Genomic DNA, 15,140 nt, shown 5'->3' with positions numbered 1-15,140 from the left:
TGCACCAGAATTACGTGAGATGTCGTTAGAGAAAGATAGATCCATTTGTAATTGTTATCACAGTGTTGAAATCCCTGTTCAATGTGTCTCATTGAGTTCAACAGAGAACACACCCTCGTATTAGGAGCCGTTTTCCAAAGCTGTAGACACGTGACATCGTATTAATGCATTAAATCTAATTACAGTATTTATGACTTTCTATGCTTACTGATACAATTAATATCTATTATTCATGGATCATTAAAAAGCAGCTGTCTCCTGGATATGATGGACTATAATTGAATACGTTTAACATAACTTTTTTGACCGCTAATGGCTCTTAAATGAAATGCTAATCTCTGTTAAAGTGATTGATATGTAGAGTGTCTTATACCAGTGACATGCAAAAACATTGAAAATCAAGTTTGACACGCCGTATCTTATTATAGAGACTCACAACACTATGCATGAAAGATGTATTATTGCATTGATTAAAGGTTTAAGGTTACGCTATTATTGGCTGTTTAACGGTCCGTTTTGGCATGGGGGGATAATGGAAGGAAAGGGGTGGAGAGAAGTGAGGAGAGGTTAAAAGTCTTAACTGATGGAGATGGAAGACCAGTCTGTGTTTGAGCTGGATTCCAACTGGGATTACCGAGAGCTTGTTGGAGGCACCGCACAGGCAGGATGAAGAAACGTAAAAAGCTGGTACGCCGCTTTTTTCATTTGATCACAAGCTTTGCTGAATATTTGCACTGCCGATGGTAATAACGCTGGATGAGATTGGACATCTCTTGCTGGCTGTTTCTCATTTTATTCTTGAGTAATGGATGTGGGTAAGGGAGAGAGATGTGGTGGGTGCGTTGTTTTGGGAGGTCAAGCTTTGGAAACATTGTACGCTAGACATCATTAATGCATGATGCCTCAAGTACTCAATGCTGTGGCTGCCAACATTATTTTCCAGGTTATCCCTTCGGAAATCTAATTTCATATTGTATGAGACCATGAGTCATCTACTTTACATGTTGGCTGTGTAATTTAGATGTGGTTTGAAAGCGGAGAAGATAGGCCTTTCACGTGTGCATGAGTCTATTCATTTAGTGGGAAGGTGGGAATGTTTATATGGGTAAAAATGCAGGGTTGTTTCAACCCATGGTTGGGTCAAATATGCACAAAACCAACAGTTGGGTTATAGATTAATTTATGCTGGGTTGTTTTAACCCAAAATGCTCTTGGTTAAGTAACAACAACCCAGCATAGGTTAAATTAAGCATATTTTAGGCAACAAGGGATTACAACAATCCAGCATTTTGCAATGCAGGCTTACATTTTCCAGGTTTGCATTGTCTTTCCCTTGTGGATCTATGCAGAAAATTTTATGATTTCTAGATAACTCAGAGATATTCATTTCCTGCTGTAAATTATGAAAGGTTATAGGGAGCCATTGATAATTATTACAAAATTGGCCAATGTCAAATCTAATTTACATCAGGCTTGAAATCAATTTTCACAGAACAAAACCCGGACACCAAAGTGCTTCTGAAATCAACAGGATTTGGTCAAATATACTGGAAAGAAAATGGTGTTTGTGTTGAGATGTCTACATGTCATTGGAAGCTGAGCTCAGCATGCTTTGCACAGCAAAAACACAACCCTGCAGCGTGCTGTTTAAGCGAGCTTTGTAGAAGCATAAACCTGTCCTGAAATACACGCTTCCATGTGTGGTGTGAAATAGGACAAAATGCATCCAAATTAGCTTTGTACTATTTTGTTTATGGACATAACAATGTTAGTTTCCTGTTGTTATCACACATCCCTGAGATATTCCAGATATAGACGGGTCCACGTTCATGACTAAACCTCTTCAGCGTAGAGTGCGCACACAGCGACCTGATAACACACACTTCAGCCTCCCACACAGGCCCAGCCTCTCGGAGACCACGCGAGCTGTACTCACGATCGTTGCTGCTTCCTGCTGGTACTCCAAATGTATTCACGCTGAGCACAGAAGGCATCTGTTTCCCCTCCAATTTTAGATTTTGTGAAGATTCATACGTATATGGCTTCATCCCTGTCCGCTATTACGAACAGCTTTAGTCAGCCAGGTTTTGGAATCACTCTTGTTTTATTGTACCTTCTGTATTGCTTCCTGTATCCTGAAAACGCTGTATCTCAAGTACCTCTATGACAGCAGAAATGTTCAGCCCTCTGCTTCCGATTGTTGCTGCACAATGCATTTGCCGATGGGCAGAGAGCAGGGTGTGCCTGGCTTTCAAGTGTTGACTATTACCTTTAGAAGTTAATTCAAGTCAATGCTCTCTGCGTCTAGTCCTGACTCTCCCTCCCTCTCTTCCATCTCGTGTGTTTATTCTTGTGTTTTTAACAGTATTTTACGTTGCACATTAGCTTGATGAATTATATTAACTTGAGCAACCGTGAGGAAAATATGCTTGTGACTATATCACTTTGAGCGGTGGTCGAAAGGCATCCAGAAGCCATTAATTCTCATTGTTAAGGACTTCCTAGGGAGGCAAACCTGTTTTAGCCGCCGAGTCTCGCAGCAGGGCTCTTTGTGTTATACACTATAGTGAGAAGTTTGCACATTAATGATGAACCTCAATGTAAATACGTTCAATAGTCTCCCCACATCAGATTAGATATATGCGACCCACACGGAGGCTGAGTGAGCTCGTAGCTGCAGAAGATATGAAGGTTGTTCAGTGAGGGCTTGTAGCCTTGTGTACTGAATCAAGGAAAATGTACTGTTCTATAACACGCATTGGTATGTTTGACGTAGGTTTTTTCTTTTTTTAGATCTGTTCACTGTAACCTAAATTCCTGGGACAGATGTCAGTGTAATTGAGGACACATTGTCTTTCAGTACTACATACGGTAAATAGCATTTTTGCTAGAGCACTGGAGCCTTACATTTTTAAGCACAATCAACATAGCTTTATAAAGGACATTTCAGCTTACATTACTTCATCAAAGTCATACAACGTAAAGCTATTTCTTACTTTTTAAATTACATCAACCCAGACCAACTCACCGCTGTGGCCAAAACTTAAAATATTAAAGGAACAGTTCACCCAAAAAGGAAAATTCTGTCATCATTTACTCAGCCTCAAGTTGTTCTGTTTAAATGTTTATGAATGTATTTGTTCTATTGGGAACAGTTACAATGCTTGTAAATGCTTGTAACAGTTCTTGGCCACCAAACCACAATAGGAACAATTTCTTTGTAAAATTCTTTGTTTTGTTGACTACAAAAGAACGTATTTTGCAGAATGTAGGAAAGCAAACTGCTCTGGGGCACCTTTTACTACCATTGTAATTTTCCTACTATGGAAGGCCTAGTCAATGGTGGCCAAGAACTGTTTGGTTTCAAGCGTTCTTCCAAATATCTTTTTCAGCTAAACTGAAACAAAAAATGTGAGGTTTTACAGCAGTTTTACTCTGTAACCTTTGTGCTTATAGAATCTATAAAGATTTGGTCTTGTATTCTTAGAATACAAATGACGGTCCTATTCCTAGGCAATAAAAATACTAGGAAATAAATATAGGAATAAATCACCCTGTCCAAAACTAATACAAAATATTCATTATTTACACTGTCTAATGATTCTCAGAAAAACAACATACAACCACACAATCTCATGGCAGCTCATAACTCTTTAAGCGGTGGTTAATTTGTATGAATTTGTACGATTCATCTTTTTTAGTACAATCTGCTTACACAGCCCATTAAAATGGATTTCGATGAGGAGCTTTATTCTTCAAGAAAAAGCTTGCTCTTGCTATACATCTTTGTATGTCAGGTTTGACAGAGATTTGAATGACATAAGTGTGAGTAGCCTAAATGATAGATATCTCATTGTCAAAGTGATTGCATTAAACACTTTTTGAAGGAATCACTGTAATACATTGAGAGAATGAGAATGAGAGAAACAGTAGTTGGCTTACACTCCAATCTTAACACTGGGTTGCCATAAAGAGGAACGAGGAGCCGCTCTCTGTCTGTTGCTTTATCTCTCATTACCGCAGTCTCGTTCCTCCTGATGTGCTCTGTGTGAAGCTTATGGTCGGTCGCTGCATAATTAGTGGGGTTTTCAGATTCTGCCTTTGATTCTCGCAGTCAGAGATGTTGATCCCATCTCTCTTTCTCTGCGGGGGATGAGCGTTTTTGCTGCCACAGCAATCGAGGGCCCTCACATGGGGTGGTGGAAACTGTAAATTTGTTGTTTGGGGCTTTTTGCTACCCACTATGAAATTCATCCCGCAAAATAGATAAATAAATCAAGCTCCCGGTCAGAGGCAATTTTTCTGAAGCACAGTCATCAAAAATGAAACGATTTACCATCCAACTAATAGATTAAGCAATGAGCAGACTGTTAAACTGTTACTGCACAAAAAAAGCTAACAGATTGTATTGGCATGCTTTTTTTCTTATGTCCTACAAAATTTGGAACTTGTAATATAAAGAAAATCAATCCAACGTCTTTGTTTAAAAATTCAAATGCAATCCAAAGCCTATCAAAGCTTGGAGCGGCATCACAACTGTTCCGACACATTTTGTTTATTTTATTTTGAGGACATATTGGATGAAAGGACCTGCCGCAAACCATGTCAGTCACAGAGGATTAGATTGTTGTGTTTAGGAATCAATGTGCTTGTCATTTCTGTATTAGTCGAACTGGTATTGGGATTTTGAAAGTGCATTGTATTACGTGTTGAAAGTCACTTTGTAACTCAAGTAAATAACGGACAAATCTATTTTTGTTCATGTACCAGTTTCCTGTTCATGTACCAGTGAAGGTGGTATTTAATAGACCCCTGAAGATAGGTTCCTCATATATTGTCAAATGCTAAAATCATAGGATCGCCTAGGACAGCTCAGAATGTGTCTGAAGGCTGGGTGACAGATAAGACATCATAATATGCTAATACTGCACATCTGCGTTCCTGTAGCTCAAATAGAAAAGGATGGCACTAGCGATTCCAAAATCATTGATTTGATTCCCAGGAAATGAATGAAATGTTAAAACCTAACCTATACAGTACCTTGAATTCCATGTATGTCGCTTTGCATCAAAACACCTGCCAAATGCAAATGTTCTGCGTCTAACACTTTTCAACCTATAAGATAAGAAAGCGTAGCTGTCATTTTGATAAAGACACATCTTGTTTCCAAAGAAGTATTAAGGCATTCTTCCTTGACTTGTTATCACAATGGCACCGGCTGCGATTATATCACATGCCCCAATAAAACATCAAGGGCCAAATATGCACTCTTCCTGTGCTTTAACCCACGAGTTGATTGTATCTTTCCTTCAGGGCGGCATCATTAGAAGATTTGAGACTCATTAAAATAAAGCAATGATTTAATAATGTAACAATTATCCTGATGTGAACATTGAGGAGGGAAAGGTCTGGTATATGAAGACACCAAAGCTGGTGCTGACACCAGCCCTGGCACACCCGAGCGTTTAGTTACAGTAATTTTTCAACCTACAGAACTTAAAGGTCACCAGAAGCTGATCCATACTTCATCTACCGTAGCTGCACACCATCACCCGAAAGGAAACAAGCGATTATCTCACTGCATAAAATGTCACACACTTGTTTGTAAAGTAGTGCCTTCTGTGAAACACAATGCCAGTGTGAAAGGAAAAAAATACTTGTTATTTTTAGGGTTTACGTCTTACACTGCTGTTTGTGTGAACTAGTTGTTTCTCCAAAGATTCTCGTACAGCTGGTGTCCGTGTGTGTGTGTTAATTTGAACAGTAAAAAATAACACCCTATGCTCTGGAGTAACCATGTGGCCCACAATCTTATATCATCATGTAGCTATTAGCAGGGGATGCTTGTGCACGTAAAAGCTTAACAGATGCTGGAAAACACAGCAAGAAAAGGTAACAGCAAATTAATACAACAGTTACGCTTAACTGGCTTATGCTATGTTAAATGTTAAATACAAACTGTGTGTGAGGCGTCTCTATTCAAATGCTAATATAAGAGTGACCATCCATGCAGTGTCGCACGCTGTACCTCATTCTTTCCGCATGATTATATTTAATTTTGTATAATTATTCCACAGCTTATATTCTATTCCGTCCCATCCTCGCTCTAGCCTCTGCGGAGAGCTTGTTCGCCGGCCCTTCAAAGCTACGGTGCAATTGAGCGTTTTTAATCTCAAGAGCAGTGTTTGCTTTAAAAATCTCAATCTTGCCATAAAGAAAGTATGTCGCCATCTACCAAGGAGCTCACGCAGGGTGCTGAAGCTCATCACATTAGAGGGCCCACATCAGAAGAACCAAGAGAAGATACAGCACAGCGTTGCTTTGAAAATGGCTTGTGTTGCTTGACTGCACAGGGGGCGAGTTTGTTATCTAAAGCCTGAAACTGCCAGGGCCAAAGAGCGTAAAATGGTGAGGAGCCCACGTAAGAGTATTAGGTTCGGTTCTAGTCCAGTTGACAGAGCCGGAGAGGACCATTCACACAGTTTAAGCCGATCACAGCAAGGTCTGAACGCCAGACAAAATAAATGTCCCAGGGTATCTCCCGTTCTCTTTCGGGCATGCATACATGTCAACATATAAGAGCAAAGAAATCTTAACTTATCTGATTCAGTGGTACATTAAATCTGTCAAAACAACTTTATAGTTTAGTGTTGGGTGTTATTTTTTTTGGGATCGGGTCAAACTGTAAAAATGTTTTTCATAGATCAACGATTCAAATGGTTTGTAAATGGCATTCAAAATTGACATAGGATAGGTAAAACAATAAGAAAAGTATAGCATTACAAAACAATAAACCCAAATCTCTGTCTGGAATGCTGCAATTAGTTCCTCCAACCTATATGAGATTTACACTGAAAATGTGTTGATGCCATGAGGTATGATGTACAAATATGTTGTATGGATTAAAATAAAGTCCAATTGACTCTATATATGGCTCCCCCAGACAGTTACAATCAATACCGAACTGAATAGCCAAACGAAGAAGCCACTAAATTCTCTTAATCACATAGCTTGGGGAAATAAGCAATATTCTCAGTGAAAGGTTAATTTAGGAACAAATTCTTTGTTAAGTATGAGGTAGGGAACACATCTTTGGACGTTTAAATGTGTATTTGTAAAGACTGGTCTGTCAATAGCGTTCTTGGAGAACATCTGCCACCCGATAAGTCTTCCTATCGCTTCTTAATTCAGACATTGTGATGTCATGTTTACAGAACCGTTCTTTTGCACCAAGCACCTGCTTTCCAGAATACGTGTGTCAACAAAAGCTTACTGCATCATTGCTCATTCTGGGAAATCTAAAGATAGGTATGCTATGTTCTGCTATGAGGGGTGATTTTGGGTTTGGAGAAGATCAGTCTGCACTAAATGTAACTTGCCTAATATATATATCTAAGAATAGATGTTCTCTTCTTTTTACAATTCTTATTTAAGACACAAAATGCATCTTTTGTAAATAAACAAATATTTTGTTCAGCCTTTACATTTTTTTAAGAGATTATTTTCTCATTGTTTTTTTTCAGTTTCGGTTTTACTGAACGTTATGCAATGTTTGCATCCCTTTATACGTCTTTCGACCCCCACCCACCCGTTTTAAAAGGGATTTGGTTGGTGTGTGGCATTTGATGTCGTATACTGAGAGTGTGCACATGTGTTTTAAAAACTTGAGAAAGCCATTTTTTGGCTGTAGGGATTATTGTGTTATATTACCTGTATAACATTTACAGGACTCAGGTTAGACATTAAAATCTTTTTGAACGTATTTTGTGAGATTACATTAAAATCTGAATTATTGTCTAAACTAACAAATGAACACTTATAGTAAATCGTATGAACAATAGTGCTTGAATTCAGTGCATGTCTTTACATTTCTTACATGTCTTTCCTGTAACTCAGTGGTTAGAGCATGGCGCTAGCAACACTGAGGTTATGGGTTCGATCCCAGGCGATTCCACATATTCAGATACAACGTATAGTATAATGCAATGTAAGTCGCTTTGGATAAAAGTGTCTGCCAAATGCATAAATGCAAATGCATTTCTGAATCACCCTATTATGCAAACCTGCCCCCTAGAGGTTTAACGCTGACACATTTCAAAATTTATAATGACCTTCGCCCAGATGCAAAAATATTACAACGGTACCATTGCAGTGTCCCATTTTAGTTAAACTTGCAACGTTCAAACAGCCCTCACACATTCAATGGTATGTGTTAAATGTGTGATGTTGTTTTCCTCACACATCCTCACACATAATCAGCTTCTTACTCCGAATATCAGGACCTAATAGATGTGATTCCGCCATGATTTGTCTTTGTGGAGCGCTTATTAAGGTCAATGTCTAAAGAAGCAGTAAATGTCTTTTATTAACCTCTGAGGCTTCATTTACTTGTCTTTCCAGCTTTTGTAATAATCTTAGTAATTACGTCTCGAATGTTTGCACCAGCGAATTGTGCCCTCCAACTATTTTTCTATTTATTTGTTTCAGGGCTCAATCTTGTTTCCTGAAAATCATGGTTCACCATGTTGTGTGTATGTGCTTGTGTGATTGTGCGTGTGTATGTAAACTTGCTTAAAGTCAGTGGAGATTATGTTAGGAAAAGTAAACTTTCTATTTTAAATTCAAGGCCTAGTTCTTTTTCGCTAGACAAAGCAAACAAACAGTATCATTCAAACATCAAAACAATTCAGGCTGCTATCTGCTTTTAAACAAGAACCTTGTTATATAAGTTAATTAGGTTGTGTGACGCTCTGTTGTCCCTGTTCACTGTGTAGTTCTGTATAAATGTTTATAAATAAATGGTCTTTTAATTAAAAAATTTTGTGCATTAAGAAAGCTTTAACTACTGTAGCGCTTTGTCAAGGAGTTTCTTAAAAAAAGGCATTAGAAAACCAGCTGAACTATGCAGAAATGTGGCAGTAAGACCAGATTTACCAATGTATTGAACTGGCTGACAAAGAAAAACACCAGGACACTCACAGTGCTCATTTGTACATGCATGGCCACACCAAACAGGTCTTCGTGGGCAATTCAAACACAGATTTTTCATTCGTTTTATTGAATGAACCTTTGTTAGAAATTTTCAGTAAAAAATCAGTAATCTTCTTTGAATCAATTTACACCATTTAGCAATAGGCTATGAAGATATGGAGAGAAAATTCTATTAAAACATTCATCCTCATTGTACACCTGTATGACTTTCTTCTGCAGAACACAAAATACATTTTGAAGAATGTTGGCAACCAAACCAAACTGGCCCCCATTTACTTCCATTGTATGGACACAAAACCACTGAACCATCTCAAAATATATTTTGTGTTCCACAGAAGAAAGTCATATACAGTTTTTCAACCTCATAAGGGTGAATAAAATATTTGTTTTTTGCATTTAAGATGCTACCTTGTTTTATTCTAACTGTTTCTCATCCTCCCTCTCTTCAGAGCCATGACAGTATGGTGGACTGTTTGAGTCGAGTCATGCTGCACACAGCCGTGTCCTGCTGGCAGCCTTTGATGGGGCTGGCCCTGGTAGCCGTGTTCATGGGCTCCACTCTGGCCTGCCCCTCCCGCTGCGAGTGCTCCGCCCAGAGCCGTTCTGTCATCTGCCATCGCAAGCGCTACACCGCCATCCCTGATGGAATACCTATCGAGACACGAATCCTTGATCTCAGCAAGAACCGAATCCAAGCTGTCAACCCCGATGACTTTGCTGTCTTTCCGCATGTAGAAGAACTGGACCTGAGTGGAAATATCATTGCATACGTAGAGCCCGGGGCCTTCAACTCTCTATACAGCCTTTACTCATTGAGCTTAAAGAGCAATCGCATCAAACTGCTCTCGCTAGGCGTCTTCTCTGGACTCGCCAACCTGACTACATTGGATATCAGTGACAACAAAGTTGTCATTCTGGTAGACTACATGTTTCAGGACCTGCGCAACCTCAGGTCGCTGGAGGTCGGAGACAATGAGCTGGTTTACATCTCCCATCGGGCCTTTAGCGGACTGTTATCGCTGGAGACCTTGACGTTGGAGAGGTGCAACTTGACGGTGGTGCCCACAGATGCCTTGTCGCACCTGCACAACCTGGTAAGCCTACATATGCGCTACCTCAGTATCAGCACCCTCCACCCCTACTCCTTCAAAAAGCTGTTTCACCTCCGCCATCTCGAGATCAACCATTGGCCATCTCTAGACGTGTTCCCCGCAAATTCTCTGCACGGCCTCAACCTCACCACACTTACGGTTACCAACACCAACCTTTCTACCTTCCCCTACCAGGCTCTCCGCCACTTGCCTTACCTCACGCACCTCAACCTGTCCTACAGTCGCATCCGTACGGTGGAGGGCGGCCTGCTCCAGGACCTGGTGCGATTGCGCGAGCTAAGGTTGGCAGGATCTCAATTGGTGTCCATCGAACCGTATGCCTTCCAGGGCATCCGCTGGCTCCGCTTGCTAAACATCTCTCACAACCATCTTGATACCCTGGAGAGGGGAGTGTTTCACGCTCCGGAGACCCTGGAGGTGCTGTTGATCAACGACAACCCTCTGGTGTGCGACTGCCGTCTCATGTGGTTGCTGCAGAGACGTCATTCCATTTCATTCGGAGACACCCAGCCTGAGTGTAGCACATCGGAGGGCATCCACGGACGACCCTTCAAGGAGTTCAAAGAAACCCTGCTGTCCTACTACGTGACCTGCACCAAGCCGAAGATCCGGGAGAATCGGACGCAGATGGTGTCTGTGGAAGAGGGACAATCAGCCCGTTTGCACTGCAGTGCGGAGGGAACCCCACGACCCACCATTTCCTGGATCACACCGCGTCGGCTACACCTGACCAACAGGAGCCACGGCAGGGTGATGGTCCACAACAACGGCTCTTTGGATATCAAGGCAGCAGAGGTTCAGGATGATGGCGTGTACATGTGCGTGGCCTCTAACACTGCAGGCAACGACACACTAATGGTATCGCTGGCAGTGAAAAGCCTGGGGTCGTTGTATGCCAACAGAACCCAGCATTACACAGATATGAGCAATGCCACTGCCAACGGTACCAACCTTCCCAATGTGACCTTTGGCCTGGACCTAAAGACTATCTTGGTTTCTACAGCCATGGGCTGTTTCACATTCCTAGGAGTGGTTCTCTTCTGTTTCCTGCTCCTGTTTGTGTGGAGTCGGGGTAAAGGCAAACATAAAAACAACATTGATATTGAATACGTGCCACGTTCCAAGTCCAACGGGACCTCCGGTGAGGAGGCAGAACAAGGCGCTGGGCCGCGGCGCTTTAACATGAAAATGATTTGAGACATTTAAGATAATATCAGTGGGAGTTTACGCAGATCTTTATTTCATTAATGGAACCTGGGATAGGACTCACTTAAATTAATGCCAGGAAACTCAACAGCCCCTAATATTACGTCCAGATTTCGGGCTTCGCAAAAGGATACTATGTGTCAATAACTAACAATTTGTATGAAACCCTCTTGGTGAAAAGGGGTTTCACCAACACTTCTGAATTGTGTACAGAACAGATTTGTAAAATTCAAGTATTACTCTTATTTGCCGAGGCTCACACATGCTTTCTCACCGCGACCACCAAGTGACGGGAATCTGTTCGCTCCTTCATCATCCTGCATATATGTATGTAATGCTCAATTATGTATGTGTATGTAAACATGTATAAACAATTTATTTTGTTGCATTATTCACGGAATGCAGTGACCGCCAAAATGTACACCCCATGAGTTGAAGGAAATATGACCAAGCCATCGTTTCGCTACTCAAACTGTTTAAGAATAAAGGACAAAGGGCTTAAGTGGGCGTGAAATGTTACTCTGAAGAACGCGTGTGCCGTTTGTCTACCCCAAGTTAATCTCCAGATCTGAAGAATATTATATTTGTTTATAACCTGAAAAAAAGAAGAGAGATTATTTATTAACAAATTGCCTTTACGTTTAAACTCCATAATACAAAGGGGAGTATTTTTAAATTGTTGAAATACATGCATTTTCTATTATTTTGTTGTAAGTATGCACATAAATTTCAGACGATCATCTGTTTTGGTTGTGCCCCTCCATTCAATGATTCTAACCTCTTACCCGGTTCAGACTGGAAAAAATTTTGCCACCATTATTTTTTCCTTCCTAGTAGGAAATTCTGACTTTGTTGTGGTAGTTTCTCATTTTGTTGTTAAATCATTTAGATTGTAAACAGTTCAAAGTAAAAGAAAAAGTACATGTATGTGGAATAAAGAATATTGATTTGTATTCTGATGTTGCATTTATATTCTGGATGCTGAATCTAACTAATAGTTCACCCCAAAAAATGTTATTCTGTCACCATTTCACTCACCCTCTTTTTATTTCAAATCTATATAACTTTTTTTGTTTGCAGAAAACCAAAGAAGATATTTTAAAGGATGTTGGTAACCCATTGACTGCTGTTGCACAAACACAAAACCAATGCAAATTAATGTGTCCCGCCTTCGTTCGGTTACTAACATTCTTCAAAATATATTTTGTGTTCTGGGGAATGAGGAAGTTTGAAAACTTTCATTTTGGGGTGAACTATCACTTTAGGACTCGCATTGATGATGTACTGCACTGAGTTTCAGAATCCTTTGTATTTGATATTTGGTTTATTTCATATAATTTGAAAGACAATATAATTATATGGTACAATTACAATACATTTTAAGTACAGTATTTTACAGTTTGAGGTTGAACCAAAGGAGCCACAAACAGAGGAAATAAATCTGAGGATGACACCAAGTTCTGTTGAACTACGACACTGCAAGTATTACCTCGCCAGTGGTGCACATCGGGAAGCATGTGTTATCTAAAGGAAAATCAAAAAAAAAGCTGTTAACCCTGTGTCAGGGAAATGAGTAGGCAAGATGCATCCATTACACCACATCTATCCAACATCCATCATGACAATGAACAATACAATGACAAACACAGTGGGTATGAAAATCATAGTGGAGGATAGAACTAATTATACAAATTCACAAAGAGAAGATGTTTTTATTGCTTCCTAATTGTTACTTACTTCACAAAAACACATGTTGTTCTTATTTCATCTGTATTTCTTTCTCTAAGGAAAGTCACATATAAATTAAATTCCACAACATGGTCATCCTGTTGGCTTAAAGTCAGGTTCCAATTAAAGCAGAATTCCCACAGCTTTAAAGGGAAACCTCATTTGAGACCTTGTTGTAACACTGTGTTGTAACTCTATTGATTTCCCAAAAGACGCTGTCGGCTGAACTGGCCGAGATTAGGAATATTCCGATTTGTCTAATCATTCAGGCCCTGAGGACCTTATGCAAAAACTTGCTGCACTGTTTCATTGGCCTTTTTGCTCTCGACCAAAAGTAGGACAGATAAACTGGCGCCTGAGAACCAAAATCAGGTTGACTACGGTTAATGGGTCAAATGCTGCAGTTTTCAACCCTAGAAGAAAAGCTTTTCAAAAATAGCCGTTTCTAAATTAATCATCAGTGACGTAAGAAGTCCTTACAAAGTTATTTTTCAAATTACATCAAAATTTGACTTCAAAACACATTTTAAGATTTAATATTAATTGTTGTTAAATATAAGGGGGATTAGGCGATATAGTTTTAACAGTGTTAGACCAATGGTTGCCTTTCATACAGATTCACACCTTCTCGCAATAGATTTATAACTTTTTAAGTTTAACATCAAGACTGGTTAGAGCAGGGAACCTCATTCTTTCACTTCATATAATTCTGTTACTCTTAGGCTAAGGGTCAGTTGTGCCCTAATGGTTAGAGCGTTGGTCTTGTGATCAGAAGGTTGCCGGTTCTAATCTCAGTGCCAGCAGGTCATGACTGAAGTGCTCTTGAGCAAGGCGCCTTACCCCTGATTGCTCTGCAGTAATGTGACACTGTAAAACTACTTGTAAGTCGCTTTGGATAAAAGCGTCTGCCAAATGAATGAATGTAAATGTAAATGGCTACACAAAACATATGGGCTTTTAAGGTTATAGATGCTCCTGCTTAATGTAAATCCAAGATTTAGCCCCTTGATAAATCTGACAAGTCACCAATTGGTATTTCACCAATGTTTTGTTCTCACCACTGCTCAACACAACTTGTTCAAAGCAGTGTGTTGGCATGCAACATAGAATATATAGTAACGAAACAACACAGCTGAACTTTCGCGAACATAGTGCTCTCTCTTTCTCTCCTGCACACAAGTGAAAGTGACTTGTGCGCATGCTCCTTCAACGCTCTCCGTGGTTGATGCGTGGGCTTTTCCCGGAGAATTGTCCAATAAGGGACTGAGAAAAGTTGTTACGTAACGATTTGTCATGTTTGAAAAACTTTCCAAAACCTGTACGAACACTGGGGGAGTGTTTCGAGCACAGAAATAGTACGTAATATGTCCAACTCGCAAAATGTTCCTGGCAACCTTTGACTACCATTTCAATGTTTCCTACTATGGTGGTCAACGATGTCCCAGAAAAGTCAGACGCTAACACTTCCAAATATCTTTCAACAGAACCCAAAATATATACAGGTTTGGAACAACTTGTGGGGGGGAGTAATTAATGACAGAATCCCTTTAAACAGTTATAGGAACCTAAAGCAGAATGTTAATGAACCCTTATTCCAATGGATAACATATCCTATGCCATTTTAAAACAATGTGGCCCTGTGTCAAGAAACACATAGATCAGCTTGTTCAATAGAGAGGAAATTTAATTACAGAAACACCCTGTGGGGTTTTGACAGAGGTACTGAGTCTAAGAAATATCTTCTAGGGACTTATAAAGAAAAAACATTTTGCATGACTGAGTTTTATTTATGAAGTCTATATAACTATGTTTCAAAAATGTTGCTTTGTGTGCGCGTGTTATCTGAGGGCGGGGCCTGTTGAATTTACGTAAGTAGACGCGTATTTTAAAAGCGTCTACCCACCGCGGCAGCGGTCGCGTGCAGCCCTCATCGCGTGAAGACCGAAGAGAGTAAAGACATCGACTCTACCTGCGCGCGACTCCACCGAGCCCGGGACACCGACACGGCACTTGAGTATTGCACTTCTTTTGTATTATTATTTTGCTGTTTTGTATCAACCCCTGCACTTTTTGTCTTACTGTTTGCACTAACACTTATTCCTT

The 15,140-nt window shown here is 40.1% G+C and overlaps 1 protein-coding gene across 2 annotated transcripts in view; it reads left to right on the top strand.

Annotated features, from left to right (window-relative positions):
* lingo2 (leucine rich repeat and Ig domain containing 2) overlaps positions 1-12,261 on the top strand; it is a 190,232-nt gene extending 177,971 nt beyond the window's left edge. For both annotated transcript variants that reach the window (XM_079479367.1, XM_079479366.1), the window contains one exon: positions 9,441-12,261. In XM_079479367.1, the coding sequence (XP_079335493.1) occupies positions 9,441-11,300 (1,860 nt within the window). In that variant the 3' untranslated portion in view covers positions 11,301-12,261. The remainder of the gene's footprint in view (positions 1-9,440) is intronic.
* The last annotated feature ends 2,879 nt before the right edge of the window (positions 12,262-15,140 follow it).

The sequence above is a fragment of the Barbatula barbatula genome, assembly GCF_947034865.1.
Source record: "Barbatula barbatula genome assembly, chromosome: 18".
Taxonomy (NCBI): Eukaryota; Metazoa; Chordata; class Actinopteri; order Cypriniformes; family Nemacheilidae; genus Barbatula; species Barbatula barbatula.
The sequence above is the reverse complement of the archived record's forward strand: the minus strand, read 5'-3'. Positions and strand labels throughout refer to the sequence as shown.